Source organism: Cryptomeria japonica, chromosome 7 (genome assembly GCF_030272615.1).
Source record: "Cryptomeria japonica chromosome 7, Sugi_1.0, whole genome shotgun sequence".
NCBI lineage: Eukaryota > Viridiplantae > Streptophyta > Pinopsida > Cupressales > Cupressaceae > Cryptomeria > Cryptomeria japonica.
Window position 1 is genome coordinate 431,644,375 of NC_081411.1, and position 22,122 is coordinate 431,666,496.

The following is a 22,122-nucleotide window of genomic DNA, read 5'->3' on the forward strand; positions in this document are numbered from 1 at the left end:
CAAAATACCACCAAAACATGTCGGCAAGGATACTTCATTACGACTTGTGATAACTCATCACACAATCAAGGAATACCCATTGGAACAATCAATACCGGTTGGAGTTAAGCATATAAACTATTATCCTTGATGTTCCTGTGATAATCTCTGCTAGATCTTCATGTTATTGCTGAGCTATTCATATCCACTAGTTGTCTCCATATATAGATACCGGTTGTCACCATGTACCGGTTGGATATAAACCTCTAGAATATCGGTTGTAGTAAAAACAGCTTTGAAGTCACTCTGGTAGACAATATGAACATATATTTGTGTGTATGTATTTCATCAATGACAACATATGATGAATTTATTACAACCATCATCACGCCAACAATCTCCCCCTTTGGCATTGATGGCAACACTTAGAAATTTTTTAGTAATACTGCTAAGTGTGCTTACAAAAAAATTTATACACATATACACATACTCCCCCTTACTACATACATCATACAAAATTTTCAAAAACACACATACTTATTGCTACTTGAGTGTGAATATATACAAACAAGAGTCAAATATGTGACAATAAGATCAATCTCGTGATTATAAAAATGACCGAAAATATGCAAATACTCACATCAATGTAGATAACCTTTCTAATAGAGTAAAAATATAGAAAAAAAAAATAGATACAAGGCTCTGGAGAATATGTCATCCTATTCAAAATATAAGTACATAATTTTCAAATTAACTCCTTTGAAAAAAATACCATTTAAAAAGGTTCTTGCCTGACAAGAAAATAATGTTTTTTTCTCCATAGGTAAGTAGTAGGTAAATGTCAGAATGTGTGAAGTTGTTTACACACTTACTTTGACATGTTGTCACTTCGGGGGTTGGTGGTGGTGGACCCCACCTCACTCCTTTGACAAAAATGCCAAATTTAAAAGCTATATATATATATAAGTTTGTATCAAAATGTTTTACATATACAAAAACTTGAAAAATTGAATCAAGATTCATGCATTCGCAAGTCTCATGAAAATAACATTAAAGTTCCTTTTCATCTTTGATAAGGCATGTTTCCATGTTTCCAACACGTTCTCAGTGTACTCAAGTGTAAACATAATTTGTGTATGAAGCTCTTTCATGAAATCAAGTGTACAGGTTTATGGGGTAGCTAAAATAGCTTCTGCATTCCTATAGGCTCTCTGCAGTATGTCCACTTGGGATGTGAGTAGACTCTTCAATTCCTTCAGTGATCAAAGTCTTTTTGCTTTCTCAAGATCATAGTTATCCAACCTATTGTGCAAATCATCCACAAATTTGCTAAAAGAAAAAATAGAGTCTTGAAGTGGTACATATGCATTGCATATCTTTTCTAGTTCTTGCTCTATTTTAGTTAGCCTTTTATTGATATCAGAATAAAATAATGAAACATTAGAAGTAGAAGCAAGATATTTTCCTCCTATTTCAATAGCTTTTCTTAACAAATATTTATTAAAAGATAGAGCAAGTTTCTTTGTATCAATTTATTTCATAAGCTGCTCTCCATGCCTTTTCCTGTAACTCTTCTCAGCATAAGTTTGTGCTACTTCTTCAAGTGACTTAATTTGGTTAGATGCATCAACAACCAATTGACCAAGTTTGCTAATAGGGGTTGTTAGATGTCTTGCAGAAGTTTCTGGTAGTAGACTTGATAAAATATCTACTGCAATCTGAATTATTTCAGGTTCCATTCTTTTCTCTTTAAGTCTCTTCTTGTGTGCTCTAGATTACATGGCAGTTGCAATCTTCATCATTTCAGAGGCACTCATATTATCAACAATTATATGCCCTGAGATTCCTAATGAGTCATCATCATCTTCATCAATCTGCTAAATGACTAATGTTTTTGCCAGTTCAGAAGATGTTACCTTAACAATTGCTTTCTCTTATCCTTTCTCCATTTCCTATTCAAAAATCTGTGTGTCAACATTTTCATTAGATTCCTTTTGAATGTTCTGTGAAACCGGTGGGGGTTGGGGTTTCTCAGGTTATTCCTTTGCTAGTGAAATATCCACTCTTGGTTGAGTTGCTCGTTTCTCAACTAAAGTAACCTGCAAGTCAGTGATTTCAGGTGGCTGCATATCTAGTACAATGATGTCTCCAGATAGATCAATTATATCCTAAATATCATCAACAACTTGGATAATAGTATTATCCTTCTTCTTGATAGGATAGACCATGTCAGCTTGCACAATTTCTTCTTCATCCACCTCAAGTCGATCAATAGTATCTTTCTCATCCTTAGAAGAATGTATAAGATCTTCCATGTGTTTGATATTATGGGAAATTAACGAGTCTCAGTCTCAATAGGTTGAACTTTTCCATTGATCAACTTCAATCTTCTCATTTTGTAAGCAAAATGAACTTTATACTTATCAAACAATTCATTCAACTCATCCTTTGACAACTCAGGAAAATATTGTACAAATACATCATCTATGATTCCTTTTTCTTTCTTTATTGCTTCCTCCCATTTATTCAAAAGAATAGTATACAAGGAATTAGAGATATCCCTTTCAAGATCATGTGGCAATCTATTGTAATGACACAAATATTTGATTACCTGTTGAATGATTTTATCCTTTTCATTTTCAGTGAAATAATTAAAATGTTCTTTGACATTATCAAATCTGTTTCTCCCTAATGTCTTTACTGTCCTCTCAAAGGTAGTCTCAGGCTTGTAAGTTGAGATATCAAAAGGCACAGTTGCCTTCGACACTTCCTTCACTTGCTTTTCTACTCTACCGGTTGCTTTCATTTTCTTGGGTTCTTCCTCAGTGTCAGTACCTTCAGATTCTTCTTGGAGAATTAGTTTCTGACCTCTTTTCTTAGATGCATTCTCCTTCTTTGCATAAACTTTGGGTGCCAGTTCCTTTTTGGTTTGGAAACTTTGTGTCACTCTTGTATTTTTCATCACCAAAGGTGCTTGATCAACCTTCTTTTTCTTACCTTTACCACTAATGGTAGGAACAATACTGGTTCCGGCTTGTGCAGTCCAATCTTTAACAATATTCAATTTTGCCTTCTTTTTATCCTTTGGAGATGCCAATAGGTTATTAGCATAACCAATCAATAAGTCATAGTTGACCTCATAACTCGTATCTTCCATTTCTTCTTCTCTAGGCTCAATTGCCTCCATTAAATAGAAATCAGTGGTAATTGTGGAAACAATGTCCTTAGCAAAATGTTTTACCACATCCTCAAGCAATCTTACTCTCATGCTCATTTTCTTTTGAAATTCATTGAAGTATTTATTTGTTTTAGCAGAAAAGGTGTTCTTCATAGCCTTGATACTATTCTTAATCTGGGCAGATACCGGTAGATCCTTAGACCATTCAAGATCACCTATTCCCGGTAGGAATTTTTGGAAATAAAAGAATAGCTCAATCAATAACTGTCCAAATTTAAACTTTAGATTGTTGTCCTTCTTGATAGACTGAATATTTAACAATAATTGGCTCCTTATGGCCTCACATAGGTCATAATCAACATTTTTAGCTATCATCTTGTAAGCAGTATGCACCGCTATTGATGGAACACTATTTAATCTGCTAGAATAGAATACCCGATAGCCTATAACCATAGCTACTGATTTTACTATTGGGTCCCTGATGTTATTGACAGATAAAGGACACTTATCAGATGTTGATCCAGTTAGAGTGTATACTGTCTCTTTTGAAATACGCCACAACACATGTACTTCACCAGTTGAATAAAAACCAGTTACAGCTTGAATAGCTTCCTTGGTTATAGTATGAGTCCTTTCTAAATACATGTTTTCTCCATGAACTCGACTCAAAATAATTCAGATATGTTCTTCTTCAAAATCTTCAAGAAAGTAAGTTGCGTTATGAAAAGATTTTTCATAAACCCTATTATATTCTATTTGAATCTTTTCGTTTTCATCACAAAGGGATTTTAACTGAGAATATATCGATAATGATCCTAAATCCTCAATCTTGCAATCAATGTAGCTGGACAAATCTCCTTTCACTATAACAACACTAGGAACTTGTGATAAAGCATTATAAGACACAATTTGTTTCACTTCAACAACTTCCATAGGTTCAGATGTAATCATTAATCTCTCTACTGGTTTAGAAGATGATGCCATTGCAGATAAAATAGATTCGAAGCAGGATTTTTCAAAGAAATACCTTATTTCACGCATGCTGCCTCTTTAACCGGTTGAGTGCACAAGTGTGCACACCAATTTAGTCTTCACCAACCTTCAAATCAGCTTGATTACTCAAATCACAATGCAACTTTGACAAATATTAGCCAACAATCCTTTCTTAGCTCTGCAAGCACTCAAAAAATCTTTCCTCGTATGCGTTAGGGTAAAAATAAGAAAGTGAAAACTCACTTTTATCCTTTTTACCTACTACATTAAATGCTCACCCGTTAGGGTTACAAACCCTAATTACACTACTTAATGATACATAGATGTAAAACCGATTGATAACTGATTGATAAAAAGTTATCAAAATTTCATGCATTCAAATTCTCTTACCACTCATTCATTTCAAGGGGTTCGGAGGTGGATTTACCATTATGTTCCCCTTAGCCATATTGAAAAGGCTTCGTTCACCAGTGCATGATTCTCCACATTTGGTGAAGGAACAGTTTCTTCTCTAGGTGAGTCATCACTCTTCTTCTTCCATATTTGATTCATTTCTTCTCTGGTTTCTTCAACATTAACTTTCTACTTTCCTTTCTAATCTTTAGAAGGGTTGACTGGTTTGCTCTTTCTAGATCTACAGAATTTTGCCAAGTTTCTCAGTTTGTGACATTGATAGCAGGCCATACCAGATGATATCTAAGGTCCTGCATTACTTCTCCCAGTTCTTCTTCTGCAATTAATAGCCACATGACCAAAGTTGTTACAGATGGTGTAGATGACATTTGTTACCTTTCCCATCTCAAATGGGCTAAACCAGTTCCCGTAGGGTCTTTGCCAGTTCATGTTGACCCGATTGTCAAAATTTCTCATCCAGTTGCCATTTGGTCTTGAATGCATATGTGGTACAAAAGTATTCACTCCAAAACTGCATTCAACTGATCCGTCCATACATTTTACATGTGAAGCAATGACCTTCAAATTTCTTGGACACATACCTAGCATTAGTATTGTAGCTTGCATTTCTATTAGGTTTGTCTCTACAAACATTTGCAGTGTGACCAGGTTTATGGCAAATAAAACAAATAGGTTTAAAGACTTTCTTATCGGTAGGCTCTTTGACCTTAGGAGTAGATTTATTCTTAAGAGTGTTGCTCTTGGTACCAAAGGATTCACCTTTTTTAGGTGTGAAAACCAAGTCCAAAGGTATCACCATTCATCCTTTGTGATTGAATTTTTTCTTCAAGCAAGATAGAAATTTTGTTGAACTTCTCCAATTTCCTATTTTCTTCAGTGAGCTATCTGATGAGATCTTCATTATGTTTTGACAAGTTCTCTCTCAGAGATGATGCTAATTCAAGATATAGCTATAGGTTCTCTTTTTCTTCTCTTTTTACATTCAATGCTCATGCAAGGTTGCATTCTCTTGTTTGATCTTGGCAATATCATGATCTCTTTCTTTGGTGAGATCTTTAGCAGTTCTCCTGGCTTCCAGTGCCTGACTCACGCAGATAGTAAGACCTTCTAGCTCTCTTCTCAGATTTAGCTTTTCATTGTTTAGTTTTCCAACTTCCTTAGGTAAAGAATCAATATTGGCCTCATTTGAAGAAATATTATCAGATATTTCTAACATTTGTTTAGTTAGCTCTCTTCTTTTGATTTGAGAAGCTTTGAGTTTGACCCTTAGGGTTTCAAGCTCAATCCTACTAGCCTCAAGCTCTCTAGCCATCTCAAAGAAGCTCATATCCCCCATGATAGCTTTAGGGTTTTCTTCCAAGCAATTAGGATTTAAAAAAGTTAGGCTTTGATACCAATTGATGGACTTGTAAAGCACTGAGAGAGGGTGATGAATCAGTGACACCAAAAATAGTACTACTTTAAACACTGACCAGTAGATAAACTTAACAAGTTTGTTAAACAATATGCATGCAAACAAAAATGATATAACAACATCCACAATAAGTAAAACATCCACCATAACACAACTCTTTATATGTGAAAAACCCAAATACGTAAAAATCATGGTGAGATGGGACTCACAAGTTAACTATCTACAGTAATAGATAACTAACTAGCTAGGGTCTCCAAATTTTTTGCTAGGAGCGAATCCTGTTAAATGTCCCAAAACTTAGTTAAAAGCTATACCCTGTAAAAGGTAGTACCCTATGAGGAGTAACCTCAGTGGAGGATTTCTAAATCCAAACTAATGGATCACTTGGTTAGAGGATTTGAACAATGAAGCTTGTTAGAGCTTACCCGGTTAGGGTATTTGACTGTTGTAGTGATTAGAAAACAACATGTGATGTGATCTAGTATTAGCATAAAGTGCTTGTATAGATCCTCTTCTACACACTTAACTCCTTTTTACCAACATACTATACGACTTAACACTTCTGCCTTTACGCATAGCATATCACTTTCTCTCGTACAAAATAATTCATTGTGATGTCAATGTATAGACATTTTAGATTTCATGTCGGCCTCTAGAAATCATAACACAATTACCTAGTTGTAGTGTATCTGGTCAAGTGATCATAACTCATCACAAAAATACCACCAAAACATGTTGGCAAGGATAATTCATCACGACTTGTGATAACTCATCACACAATCAAGGAATACCGGTTGGAACAATCAATACCGGTTGGAGTTAAACATATAAACCATTATGCTTGATGTTCTTGTGATATTCTATGCTAGATCTTCATGTTGCTGCTGAGTTATGCAGATCCACTAGTTGTCTCCATATATAGAATCTGGTTGTCACCATGTACCGGTTGGATACAAACCTCTAGAATACCGGTTGTAGTAAAAACAACTTTAAAGTCACACCGGTAGGCAATATGAACATGTTTGTGTGTATGTGTTGCATCAATGACAACATATGATGAATTTATTATAATCATCATCAAGCCAACAACATGCACAACCTAGGCTTGGAAAGAGGATACTACTTGCTAAGCCCCCACTCAAATTTGTCCAAATACTGAAACAAGGTGGACAGAAAGAGACTTGGTCATGTTGGCTCCCCCTTGTATGACAATCACTTCTTGGGCACACAAAAGTCTCATACCCTAAAGATATGGAGATCTTATGAACCGAGGGACATATATTTCAACAATGAGTAGTAGCAATATGTGCAGCTTCGAAGGTTTGAACTCCTACACAAACAAGAAAAAAGGGATTTTGGGCCACTAAAATAATTGGTGCCTAGTAATGATTTGGGGTAACTGGTGGTCATACATGTGGTGGTTTTCTCAATTAATAGGCCTCCCAATCATTTTGGGTTTTACACATCACAAGGATACTGGAGTAGACATTTCATGGTATAACACATCAACACTAGGTGATAAGTGACTTTTGTTAAAAATCGCAATTATTTATATAGCGGACCGAAATAAAGTATTTCTTGGGTCATTCCTTATCTCAAGATGGGGGGTAGGCCCTCTAAAGATAATAAATTTTTTTCTTAAACCCAATATCCAATGGAAGGTGAGGGAAGATGATACTTTTGTTATCATGTTAGGGTTCAATAATAAAATCGTACCAAAAGCACAAGACACTTCAAACAAAGTTTATTTATCTTTCAACAAACAAAGAAAATGATCAATGGGAATCATGTGAGCCTAATTAAACTAGAAAATGATAAACACATGTCTAAATTACAAGAAAATGATTAGCAGTTTCAATGATTACCCCAACCTACAAGAAAACTTGTTAAGTTAATTTTAGAGATCCTAAAATGAAATCTGAAAAGGAGCCTTCGAAAAAATGATAGAGACAACTGGACCACTTCATTAGGACATAAGGGTTAGGACTAAAATCAAACCCAAATCTAAAATTTAACCCTAATCAAAAGATAAAAGCTAACGCAGAAAACATAGACATGGTTATACCTGACACATACATAGAAAGATTGAGATTGACACTTGTCAAAAAACTATAACTTGCAAAAAAAATAGAAAACGTATACACAAAATAATATATCACATACATGACACAATATAGAAAATACATGATTCTAAGAGACACATATACGATAGAAGAAAATAGAAACAAAAAAAATAATTGATAAAAAAGATGACATATCTGAAAACATAGACACATTGAAAGGATACAAATACATGCTAAAAGGATACTTATACATGTTGATAACAAACACATACATAAAATACAATGCAAAAGACAAATGAAATGTGTGAGACATCACACCATGTCAGAACACCTTCCAAACCATTCCAAATTAAATACTGTAAAGCGAAAAAATTGAACCCTAGTCGTTCTCCCCTCCCCAACCCCAAGGAGAGAGAAGGGAGAGTCACTAGGGTTGATGGTTTTCACTTAGGAGAGACTTTACATTCAAAAGAGGGGTTGAAACCCACAAGATCCAATCCCATGCAATGCAAGATTGGATTCTATATGAGTTTCAAGGGTTAAGACATCAAGGATACCCTCTTTTGTAAAGAATGTTGATAGAAAGATTGAACTAGGAATGCATGTAAAGTAGGAAAGATTCGCTTATAAAAAGAGATAGGGATATGGGATGAAGCTGTGGACCTGGAATTAGCAGTAAAATGTCAAGACGGTGTTGTTCTACAAATTTGAGCGAAAGTTGATGGGACGATGGCGCCCGACGTGCACACGGTCCTCTGAAAAATCCGCGAAACGAAGGGGGATCTGTTCATCTCTGCACAAGGATTCCAGATCTTCAATTATAGCCGTGTACCTGCAACCTACACATAGAAAAGAGAGGATGATTGGGGGGTTAGGGATGAGGGGTTTGCCTTTAGGCCAAACCCCGATTTTGGAATTAACCAAGAAATGAGAATGCTGTAAATGTAAATGTTTGTAATGTAAACAAGTACTGATACCTTGTTGTAAGAATGTTTGTATTCTTACATGTGAAGGTGTAATGTATGTAGTATGTTGTATGTTGTATGTGATCTCCTCTTCAATGGTTGAATCCTTGTCTTGAATGCAACACTTAGCCTTGAATGGAGTCTTAGAATGCTCAATTGCTTGAAGAAATGCTTGAATGCTTGAATGCTTGAATGCTTGAATGCTTGAATATCATTTCCGCCCTTTTTCCCTCTACCAAAATGGGAGAGGAAATGTAGTTTATATACTTGTCAATTAGGGTTGAAAGATTGATTTTTCCAACCTTAGGCTGACCTGGGAAGATTATTTTCCAATTTGCAAACTTAAAGACCCGAAGCCCCAAAAGAGACCGGGCCCAAAATAGGGCCAGGGACCAGGGCGCTGGGCGCCCTAGTCTAGAAGGACCAGGGCACTGGGCGCCATGGTCCCACCTCCAGGGACAGCAGGGTGCAAGGAGGATCAGGCCAGGGTGCTGAAAAATGCAGTTTTTGATGTCATGAACAAGTTTCGGGGTCTCCATTCAGGTTCCGTGTTGCATCGCCATCGTGAAGACCCAAATGTAGTCAAAATTGCAAGTGTCACAATTTTAGGATGCTACATTTAGCCCCCACTTTAGCGGGAGTATAAGCGTACGCTCATACTTCTGGTAAAGTACAAGGAAACAACATTGAAAAACTTTCACCACGTCAAGGAGGCAAGATACACCAAGCCCCCAGTGGACTAAGGATCTTATGACTTTGATTGACAAAGTAAAAGGGAAGATCATGAGGGAGAACCATGACTGTTAGTAGTAAGGTTCCCTCACTATGAGTCATGCAAGAAAGATATCAAAAATTTTCAAGGCAAAGCTAAATTTGTCAAAAATTTTCAAGTATCTTGAAAAGATATGGACGGGATGTATGCCCCCCTACGTTAAAGCGATCGCACATGCCTCATCGGGGGTGATTGCTTTAAGGTAGTGATACGTATAAGAAATGAGAAAGGAGCACGTTATCACAAGGATTTAGCCCCCAAGTGTGAGATAAGCCCAAGGATAATAGATACAAAACACAAAGCACAAGGTGACTTCGCTTTCCTCGGGGTCAGTATGCTGTATGATAATTCATGTATATCATATGTATGTATGCATAATTGTTCTTCATTCCCCAATCAAGGAAGGCCACCTAGAATAAGGGAACACATGTGTCTTTTGAGTCAACATGAGAGAGACCAAAAGAGATCTCAATGTTTTGCATCGTCTTCAAGTAGACAACACTAAGGACAACAAATAGAAGAATGAGAATAACACATAGAAGAAGTAACAAAAGAGAGGAGGAGAGAGTCTACTATGCTAATGAACTAGTCTAGCACGTCATCTACCCCCCGATCTTGCTGATCAATATTTCGGGAAGGTAGGAAACACGCTAGAGGAGGAACATCCAACACAATAGATGGAGCTATCACAAGATCCAAACAAGGGCTATGTTCATGTTCCGAGCCACGTTGTTCTTGTCTAGGAGCTAGGATAAGTGCTTTAGAAAATTCATTAGATAGATGGTTATCAACATCAACATATTCATACTCACTATCAGAATGAACAGGAGTAACATTTTCATCTATATCATCATCAAGATTTATAAAAATAGGATCTTTAACTCGCACAGGATCAAGACCATCATGCATCTTATGTTTAGGAGATTTCGGCTCAATCGTCGGCTGAGGAGAAAATGGAATAATACTGGCTGAAGGTGTTTTTGGGGATTGCAAAGTTTGAGAAGCAACTGCCTGAGCTCTAAGACGACACTTTCATCGGCATTCACGTGCAGAACGATTTCATCTAGTCTTAGTAGGGAGTTGCGAAGATTGAGGAGGAGGAATGTAAAGTGGAAAAATCGAACCCTAGTCATTCTCCCCTCCAAGAAATTCTTCAGTAATGATATTAACCATACAAGAAGGATCAATAAGCACTCCACGGAAAGGTGTATTCTTGACTTTTGCAACTATATATAAAGGACCATCAGGTGCCCTAATAGTTTCACTAGAATCAAAGGTGATGGAAGGTTCTTTAGGGATTTTCTGCTGCTCTACAACGTTAATCACATTCGGAGTCATAGACACAAGATCATTAGGTGAGACAGAGGAATCAGTAGTATCAATCACATTAGAGGTATGAGAAGGTAATGGATCAGTAAAAATATTAAGATTTTGGTTAGGAGGAGCTACAGATGTGCTGCCTTTATCATTCACACCAGAAATAGAGATAGTGTTATTATCAATCAAATCTTGAATTTTACCTTTTAAAGCAAAACATTTTTCTATATCATGCCCAGGATGACGATGAAATTGACAAAAAGATTTGTTATCAAAATAGGGTGAATTAATCTTTGCAGGATCTATTTGCCTTATAGGAGGAAGAGTAAGCACATTTTGTTCCAATAACTTATTCATAATACTATGCAATGATTCATTCAAAGGAGTGAACTTTCTTTCTTTCTTGGAAAACTTAGAAATAGGAGGCACACCTGATGCCGCATTCACATTGTTGTTGATGATGTTTTCATTGAATTTAATGGACTCTCTGTTTGGTTTAAACTTCCCAAATGGCTGTTGACTACTATCACCCTTATCACTCAGAGCCATAGGATTTGCTTGTTCCATTTGACTCACAGTCAGTTGATAATTGTGAAGAGTTGCGCACAACTGTTGGAAAGAAGTAAACTCAGAAAACAGGAGTTTTTCTCTAATATCTTTTTGTAAATTAGAAATAAAGATTCTTTGAATATCATTGTCAGGCACTGGAAAAGAAATCTGAGCATACAAATGCTTATATCTACCGATGAAATCAGTCACTTTTTCTTTAACACCTTGTTTACAATGCATTAAATCAATCAAAGTAACTTTAGGACTTATATTGTTTTGAAATTGTTGAATAAAAGCATTTGCAAGTTGTTCGAAAGAAGTAATAGAATAAGAAGGCAACGAGCAATACCATTGTAGGGCTTTATCTCTTAATGTTCTAGTAAACAGTTTTGCAAGCAACCTTTGGTCATAAGCAAAATCAGTACATATTGTTTGAAAGGTCTTAACATGTGTTAGAGGATCACCCTTACCATTATAAAGCTCCAAATGCGGAATTTCAACATGTTTAGGGGGGATAGCTCGAACAATGTCAAGAGAAAGTGGGCTCGCAACATCAAATGTGGGCACACTAAACTTAGATTGATTCATAGAGGCAATTCGTTGCTGTAAAGAAGAGACAGTTTGTGCAAGATTGTTAATGGTCGCTTCAGTCGAAGAGTTCATATTAGACGTGTTAGATTGTGATGGAGGTGTTATGCTATTGAAAGAAGGTAGAGAGTAAGGTGGTGGGACACTATGATAGTTAGTCATAGGAGATGATTGGAAAGGAGGAACACTACAAGGAGGAATGGAAGGGTTAAATGAATTGCCCCCTTGCGTCATGTTCATTTGTGGAGATATAATAGGGACACTCATTGAAGGAATGAATGAAGAAGTTGGATTGAATGAAGGAAGAGGGTTGATTGAAGAAGAAGGATTGCCCCCATGACTAGTGATCATAGGAGGAATGTCTTGTATTGAAGTAGTCATTATATTTGATGTGAAAGTAGGTATACTAGTAATAGGAGTTGTCAAAGGAATAGAATGATTAACTTGAGTAGGAGGTTGTGTATAACTTAAGGTTTCGGCACAACTTTTCATAGGCATCACATTCGAATCCACAATGTGTGCAATACCATGGAAAATATCAATTCCATTCTTATCACTTTGAACCATACGTTTTAGACCCTCAATTAATGAAAGAGCTTCACTATCAGGGTATTCTTGAGACATCCATTGTCGAAAATCATCAAATTGGTTATCCAATTTTGAAAGTTGTTCTACAGAAACCTCATGGAGAGCTTCTTCATCATTAAGAGGATTAGAGGAATTACTCATGTCCTCGTTAAAAAGGCCATTCAAATTAGGTTCCATCTCCTCAGTAATTAAACCTTGGAAAGACTTAATTCTAAGGCTTCGTCTAACGGGAATAGTGTAAGTAGGACTTATTGTTGTAAAACTCATGCACTAAAGAAAGAGAGAAGATTTTGAATTTTAGAGATAGCAAATTTCAATAAAATCAGCCAATCTCCTAGATTTAAGCTGTTAAATGCAATCAGGACAATCTCCCGAAATTTTGGAAAAAATGTCTGGGATCGTGGCGAACGGAGTGCACATGGTCCTCGCAACTTTTTTCAAAATTTTTAGGGATGAAAGTTATGATGATTTTAAAGCTAATCTGAAAAAATTGAGTGATTTTAAGATCTGTAGATAGGCCAAATTAAAGTTGTAATCTCAAAATTGAACCCTACCAAGATTATTGAAAAATGTAAAATTTGAATTTTGAAAAAGAGAGGGAAACTGAAATTTTGAATTTTATGATTTTAGAAGGAATACTGAAAGCAGTGCAGGCTTTGAAATTTAAAAGTTGACTCGATTTCACGCAAAATTCAATGTTGAAAGTGGAAATCAAAGTTGTTGCAATTAAACACTTAATTTCAAAAGTCACAATTTGTAAAGATTTGAATAAAGCATTGAAATTTTGAATGAATGCTAACACATTTTTCAGATTTAGGACTGTAAGAAACACAATTTTGATATGAATTTTAATTTCAACAATTTTTGAATGATTAGAAGCCTCAATCCAAGCAATCGCTAGGCCAACTTTGACTTTAATTTTGAAAGTGTTAAAATTGATAAAATCAGCCAAAATTCTGGATTTTAGCAGAAAAATACAGTAAGATCTTGCTCCCGAAATTTCGGAAAAAATGTCGGGGACGATGGCGCTCGGGGTGCACACGGTCCTCGCAACTTTTTTCCAAATTTTCAGGGATGAAAGATGTTGTGATTTTATTGCGGAATCCAAAGTTACAGCCGATTTGGAGGTGTTTTGATTAGTGAAATTATCAGTCAAAGGTTGAATCAAGAAGGTTTTAAAAATTAGGGTTTTGACATTTAACCACTTAATTTTCAGAATTAAAGCACAAATATGAATTGACAATTTGCAATAGAAGGGTAGATCTGAAACAAGCATTAATAATTAAACATTTCACAAGTTTAATTACTTAATAGAAAATTTTAGGGTTTTTATGCAATCAACCTCTAAAATTTGCAAAAGATCAAACATGGAAATATAATTAGGAAAGCAAAATTTTCAGATCTAACCATGAATAATCAGAAGGAGGATGTTTCACGTCGGGTTCACCAAAATGTAAAGCGGAAAAATCAAACCCTAGTCGTTCTCCCCTCCCCAACCCCAAGGAGAGAGAAGGGAGAGTCACTAGGGTTGATGGTTTTCACTTAGGAGAGACTTTACATTCAAAAGAGGGGTTGAAACCCACAAGATCCAATCCCACGCAATGCAAGATTGGATTCTATATGAGTTTCAAGGGTTAAGACATCAAGGATACCCTCTTTTGTAAAGAATGTTGATAGAAAGATTGAACTAGGAATGCATGTAAAGTAGGAAAGATTCGCTTATAAATAGAGATAGGTATATGGGATGAAGCTGCGGACCTGGAATTAGTAGTAAAATGTCGAGACGGTGCTATTCTGCAAATTTGAGCGAAAGTTGATGGGACGATGGCGCCTGGCGTGCACACGGTCCTCCGAAAAATCTGCGAAACGAAGGGGGATCTGTTCGTCTCTGCACAAGGATTCCAGATCTTCAATTACAACCGCGTACCTGCAACCTACACACAGAAAAGAGAGGATGATTGGGGGGTTAGGGATGAGGGGTTTTCCTTTAGGTCAAACCCCAGTTTTGGAATTAACCAAGAAATGAGAATGCTGCAAATGTAAATGTTTGTAATGTAAACAAGTACTGATACCTTGTTGTAAGAATGTTTGTATTCTTACATGTGAAGGTGTAATGTATGTAGTATGTTGTATGTTGTATGTGATCTCCTCTTCAATGGTTGAATCCTTGTCTTGAATGCAACACTTAGCCTTGATTGGAGACTTAGAATGCTCAATTGCTTGAAGAAATGCTTGAATGATTGAATGCTTGAATTCTTGAATATCATTTCCGCCCTTTTTCTCTCTACCAAATTGGGAGAGGAAATGTAGTTTATATACTTGTCAATTAGGGTTGAAAGACTGATTTTTCCGACCTTAGGCCGACCTGGGAAGATTATTTTCCAATTTGCAAACTTAAAGACCCGAAGCCCCAAAAGAGACCGGGCCCAAAATAGGGCTAGGGACCAGGGCACTGGGCACCATGGTCCCACCTCCAGGGACAGCAGGGTGCAAGGAGGATCAGGCCAGGGTGCTGAAAAATGCAGTTTTTGATGTCATGAACAAGTTTCGGGGTCTCCATTCAGGTTTCGTGTTGCATCACCATCGTGAAGACCCAAATGCAGTCAAAATTGCAAGTGTCACAATTTTAGGATGCTACAAATACTATGCAACCGCACACAACTATATGGGCTAAAACATCATAGGTCAGCTCTAAAAGATAACACCATTGATGCATACCGACACAACTTACTCAAACTACAATACATACCACCAAGAATACTTGTGGATACAAAATATAACATCAATTGACACCAAGGAAGCCAAATAAACAAAACACACTAATCAAACCAACTGAAGGCAGATGAATGCATCATATTCTTGTACATTATCATTCTGTTATAGTATCGATCAAAACTAAAACCAAAATATCTTCAATTGTAGATCACTTGAGCATCAAAAAATTTAGATATAATAGGAATTTACATTCAACAACATCATATAACTATTACCAAATTTTACTACAGCTAAATTTGTACTACAACTAAATTTGGTGGGCTAATGAGGCCTTACACATTGCAGATGAAGAAAGGTACACAATTTTTTTTCATAGAAATCCTCATTTTGTACATTATGATTTCAAAGTGGAAGTTTATTTCATTATGAAAGTATTTTTTGAAAAAACATTAGTAGAAGACTGCATAGAAATAGCTTTTTATTCACAAGAAATGTGTAAGATATCCCACACAAGCCATGAGAATAGCTGACATAGCTATAGACATACATTATCATACAACTATGTAGATAAACTATAAACAAGATGAAAGAATGAGTATGATAGAAGGGTGACCTGTCATTGACTAGATAGATGAGCCCAAGCTTGAAGGAGTGTCAAATCTTTATCTTCTCATTCATCTTTAGCTTTTTCTGCTCCCATTCCAAGAGTACCTACAAAAGATTTGATAATTATGTTAGAGAAATGGGGATATACATACAATCATACCCAAACTCAGCATAATATATAGTCTATCTACATAAAGATATCAAAACATATGATTAAAACTATTAGACTACAAATGGAATAAATTAGATCAGACTAAGCAAGAGAATTAGAGAGATCAAAGTGGCAAGTCATCAGATAATGACATATGAGCTTCTTAATTTTCTAACTTGTTTGTTCACTATGTAGATACAAGGATCACATAGTACATTACTGATTTATCATTTAAGCATGTGGGGTTAAATGAGGCTCCCACAAGGGTTGATCCCAATATGCTAATATATCAATATCACTCCATTGAGCAGGGACCCATCATTCATAAGAGTGAAACTTTCAGGATCACTATTATGGATGATGTGCTTGTGACCAATGTAGCCATATTGGCATACCAAACACCCTAACAACCCTAATGGGGTCTCATAGTATTATTGAAGGTCATTCTAAATCATAAGGATAATCACAAAGTCCTCATCCGATTGTGTATACACAACCAATGACATCAAAGATCATAATAATGTATGCTGAAGGTACCAAGATGAGGTTATTTCACTGTAATAGTGATACTGACATAAGAGCAGTAAGGTCATTATCATTTGAAGTCCAAAACAATAGGGATTATAGTAGACCAAAATGACATTATTGACAACTTGATAGAAATTAATTAAGAAATAATCAATGAACTCACACAATCATCAAGCATTTTTGACAAGTGTTGGCTAAAATTGTTATTATGAGGATCCGGTAACTATTGAGAGGGGGGGTGTGAATCAGTAGTTAAACAACTCTAGATAATACTTCAAAAAATAGTACCACTAACTACTCAAACAATCTGTTAAACTAATTTATCAAACCATTCACTTAAGTGTTCATCAACATGCAAATAAAGTAATGATATCGAATCCACACATGAACAATTCATCACCACATGAACACAAAGATTTTTCACATGGAAACCCAAATGGGAAAAACCATGGTGGGAATTAGCACCCACAAAATATTTGTACTCTTTCTGAATGCACTCGGTTAAAGGCCTAGCCTGTTTAGGAGCTTTACAATATGCCTGGTTAAGACCAGACCCTGTTAGGAGTCACCCAGTGAAAGGCTTTTACCTTAACCCTGTTAGGAGTAACCTTGCTAGAGGATTTTAAACTCAAGTTAATGAGCCACCTGGTGAAAGGATTTACAAATAAGAGCTATTAGGATCTACCCGATTAAGGGATTTAAACTACTATAATTGTTAGGGAACAATATGGAAAATGATCTAATCACAACATTCCTTGCTCGCTAGTACAAATCCTTTTCAGCTCAACTCTTCTTCTCACATGCAAACTCTTCAATTTGGTTCTATTGTTCTCAATTTCAGCTTGACTAAAATTGTGAGGCAGCCCTACAAAACTATTCCATTTCATACCTTACATCCTCTGGGAGAGGTTATCGATTCCGTCGGTTAGCTCTATTTGCTTTTTGCCTTTTGTTTTTCTTATTTTTAAGTTCTTTTATTTTTTGCAGTTTTGCCTGCAGGTCGGACCTGCAGGGTTTTCCTTTGGAAAAATTGCACATTGGACTTTAAAGTTTTATGTGCAATGTAATGGTTCTTTCCCCTATAGATCGGACTTTAAAGTCCAACCTGCAAGTAGTTCTTCTCTTGGAGATCGAACTTTAAAGTCCGATTGCAAGGTCTTTGCCTCTGCACATCGAACTTTAAAGTCCGATGTGCAGGTTGACAATAAAGGCTTGCATGTCAGACTTTGAAGTCTGACTTGCAAGAGATTTTATCCCAAATGTTGGACTTTAAATTCTGACATGCACGATGTGCTTAGCAATTAATGAGGGCATTAGTTATTAAATTGAGGGTTATTTATTAAATTTTGAGTTTTAATCCCTCATTTCATTTGCTAATCTTTCCTCCTTGTGTGCCCTCTTCCTCCTTTCCACCATTTTCAATTGTGGTCATCTTGTAGATTCATCAAATTTCATCAATCAACTTGATTGAGGTAAGGTTTTTCTTTTTTCATTTCGGGTTTTTGTTCCTATGTTGGCATTTTCCGTTGTTTTTTGTTTTTGCCCTTTTTCGATATCAAGGGCACATTGGATTTTAAAATCCTGATTGCCCCTTGATATTTTCCCTTTCCTTTCCTTTGCCTTCATGTTGGGTTTCAAATCTTGACATGCAGGCTGATAGACCAAGAGGTTTTCTACATATTGGACTTTAAAGTCTGATATGCAGGAGATATCCCTCTTGCTAACAAATCAGGTTTTAAAACTTGATGTGTTAGTAGAAGGATTATATCTTATATATCAAACTTTAAAGTCTGATATGTAAGTCAGGTTTTTCTGATTGACATGTCAGGTTTTAAAACTTGTCATGTCAATCTTTGTTCTTCCCCAAGCACATCGGACTTTAAAGTCCGATGTGCATATCCTTTAAGCATTCTTCCCCTAGATTTTTTCAAAATTTGCACATCAAACTTTAAATTCTGATATGAAAGGAAGATGTTTTGCCCCTACACATCAGACTTTAAAGTCTGAAAAGTCCGATGTGCAAATTTTGACACCTAAGATGTAGATCAGACTTTTTTCCTTTACCTGCCATTTTTTGACAGTTTTGTTCCCAAGTCCGTTCTGACTCTAAATTTTTGACCCATTTGATAAAATTTGGTTTTCTGATGATGATGACTGTCAAAGAAGATAATCCTCGATGTTGAATGCAATACTTTGCAAATGTCAAAGCCCTCTCAAGACAAATCAGAGACTTCCTCAAGTGAATTGGAATCCTCACCGAGCAAACCATCAACAAAAAAAGATGAAGTACAAGTATGATAAATACTTGAATATGTATCTAGAAAGCTTAGTTGACTCCAATATCAAGGAGACAAAGGATACAAAAATTGGTCATGTCAATATGCAAGAGTTCATTGATTGAGTTGAGAAAGCTCCTTCATGAATGACAAACTTGATCAAATCAGAGCTGCACAAATATGCTTCCTTCCCAATCACAGCTCATGATCCATACTTTGTACTTGTAGTGGCAGATCATTTTCATCCAAATACAAGACAAGTAAAAAATGTCGATCAAAATGTGGTTATGACATTAGACAATGTTTTCTTTAACAGTGTATTCAAGGGCTCTCCAGTTGAGGAGGTGGCTGACATTACTCAAGAAAATGCTCAAGAATATTTTGAGAAAAATGAGGTGAAGTGTAAGAAAGTAATTAATACAGTTTTCCTCTCTACTGCTAGAAATTCCACCACTTCAAGATGGCCAAAGTATTTACATAAGTGACTTCAATGAGGAATATAATGATATTGTTACCATGCTAGCATGGGTAAAGGGTCTGAAAGATTCTCACTATTTTCAAAGCTGGATGTGTTATTATATGAATATAATCAGGAAAAGAGCACCCAAGATAGATTGGGGTGATCAGATTGGTGATGCACTCTATGCACAATTGAAGGAGGTTAAAATAACACAGAAATTCTATATGACCTCATACCTTGTATATGAAGCCGCCTCCATTAGGCAATATCCAGGTTTATCTACAAAAGGTGACATGAGGTTAGTACCTATCTGGAATTATAATCAACTCATGATAAACAATCAAGGGAGCCATTTCAGAAGAGTCAATGACGCTTTCTTTGTAGTATGGAAGTGTATGTTTGACAAAGACTTGCCGAAGAAGGGACTGTCAGAGGCAGCATATAACAAGGTTTCTCATTTTGGATGTGTCTTTCTTCAGTTCCCTACTTTCACTTACACCCAAATAGGATGTTTCTTAGGAGAACCTTTCATTTTGCCAAGATATCCATCTGACAAAATTGTACTCATGGAACTATGTTGGCAACTGAGTTATGTGCATGAAAAGTAGTCACAAGCTCATAAGACTAGCTTAAAGTTCCCAGAATCTATTGGCCGATATTCAGTTATGACTAATCCTAAGGATAAAAACATGGAGGAGGAAATGTAATGGAATATCATGAGGAGGTTCAAAGCTTCAAATAATTTTGATTTTTTGTGGCATGAAAAATAATCTCAAAAGAAACTACACTCATGTATTCAGGTTTGAAGACATATGGGCAGATTGCCAGGATGAAGAAGACATAAGGAGAATGGATTTCAGCTGCCTTACATTGGAGTAGTTTGAAAATCTGGATTTGGCCAAAATCTCGATGATCATGGAGGATACCGAAGACATAGTAGACCCTGTCTATTATGAATAGAAAATTGCCTATTCTTCACTCCCTCCTGTGCAATGGTCAAAGAAGGAGAGTAAATCTATTACTCAAAGAATCTCCCCCATTTTGGAAAATACCAATGCATTGCTACTAAAGAAGAAGATCATAATGAAATAGCTTCCTACCAGTTCTGGTGATGATGACAATAGTGATGGTTCAGTCGGTAAAACAACAACAGCTAAAACAAGGACCAAAAGAAAAGTAGATTTGCAAATACTACCTTCAGTCCCTTCGACACAATCTAAGGGAAAAGGACCTAAGATCAAATTCACAATCAACGAGTCTAAAAAAGGTGAGTCTTCTTCAACAGTGCAAGAAACAATAACAAAGGAGACAAAGCAGCAATTTATTGAGGAAACCAAGAAGGAAAAAGAACCAGAAGAAGGGGAAATTCCTCATCAAGAGGAAGCATAGCTCAAAGAACCAACACTTCAAGGAGAGGGTAACACTCTCACCATCTCGTAGGTATCAACTCATTCAGAAGTTGTGTAAGGCCCTACCTCGAGCCGTCATAGAATTTCAGTTATTATCATGTTAGACCTATTTTGGATACTATATTTTGATGCATTATGGACCCGAATTTTACATGATCTCGTGTTATGGATAACATTCATATGATTATGTCATTTAATTTGATTTGCAGTACTTCATTTTTATACTAGAAATTATGGATGCATTCTCTATATATGATTTAATTCCATGTTTATGAGGATGATGCCATTTAGTAGATGATTGTATGTGGATGATATCAGATAATTGGATACTTGATTTTTATAATTGAAATTTTATGCGATGTCTGAATTGTATTCTTTTGATAATATTATATGTGATTTTTGGAATTACTAATGTGCAAGTGAGATGTGCAGGAAAATTATTCCATGTGACCATGGAAACTATTTGGAGAATCAAGCCTAGGCCTTTGTGCAATTGTGAAGCCAGGGGTTGTCTATTTGGAGAGAAAACCCCTTGTTTATAAATGTGTTTTAATTTGTAAATGTTATGCTTGGATGTATGTTTAATTTGGAAATTGTTTAATTTATAAATTCCAAAAAAAAGGGGACATTTTCCATATGTGATTTAGTGTTGTGTACTTCTTTTTGTAGTGTCACTTGACACATGTGTTGTAGGGTGAGTTGGCAATGTCATGTCTCTTTTGAGGAAATTTATTTTACCAATGCATATATTTTCAATTATCCTAAAATGTTCCCAAGTAAATCTTGGATAGGGAGCCATTAGAAAGGTCAACTTAGGGTTGACCCGTAGGTAAACTTTGGGTGGACTTTTAGGGGGTTAAACTAACTCCTAGGGTCAAGTTAGGGGAATTTTTAGTGGGCCATATGATGTACCTATGGATGAAGGCCAAATTTAGCCATGTGTCCACTCCCTAGGGCCTGTTTAACCTCCCCAAAAAATGAGTTTCCCAAGTTGGCCAAATTTCATCTTTAAAAGAGCCTTCCTAGGTTAGATAACCCTCCTCATGAGTGGCATTTCTCTTCCCCATTCTTTTTACCCTTTTTGAGGTGGCTTGGCTAGAGAGTCTGTAAGGTATTGGGAAGACCAACCAATGAACATCCTTCACCCTTCCCAAGTA

At 36.1% G+C, this 22,122-nt stretch overlaps 1 protein-coding gene across 1 annotated transcript in view; it reads left to right on the forward strand.

Moving 5' to 3' along the window:
• LOC131856815 (uncharacterized) overlaps positions 1-22,122 on the forward strand; it is a 75,293-nt gene that overhangs the window by 41,321 nt on the left and 11,850 nt on the right. The window contains exons 4-5 of the mRNA XM_059208746.1: positions 19,413-19,565; positions 19,690-19,854. Of these exons, the coding sequence (XP_059064729.1) occupies positions 19,413-19,565; positions 19,690-19,854 (318 nt within the window). The remainder of the gene's footprint in view (positions 1-19,412; positions 19,566-19,689; positions 19,855-22,122) is intronic.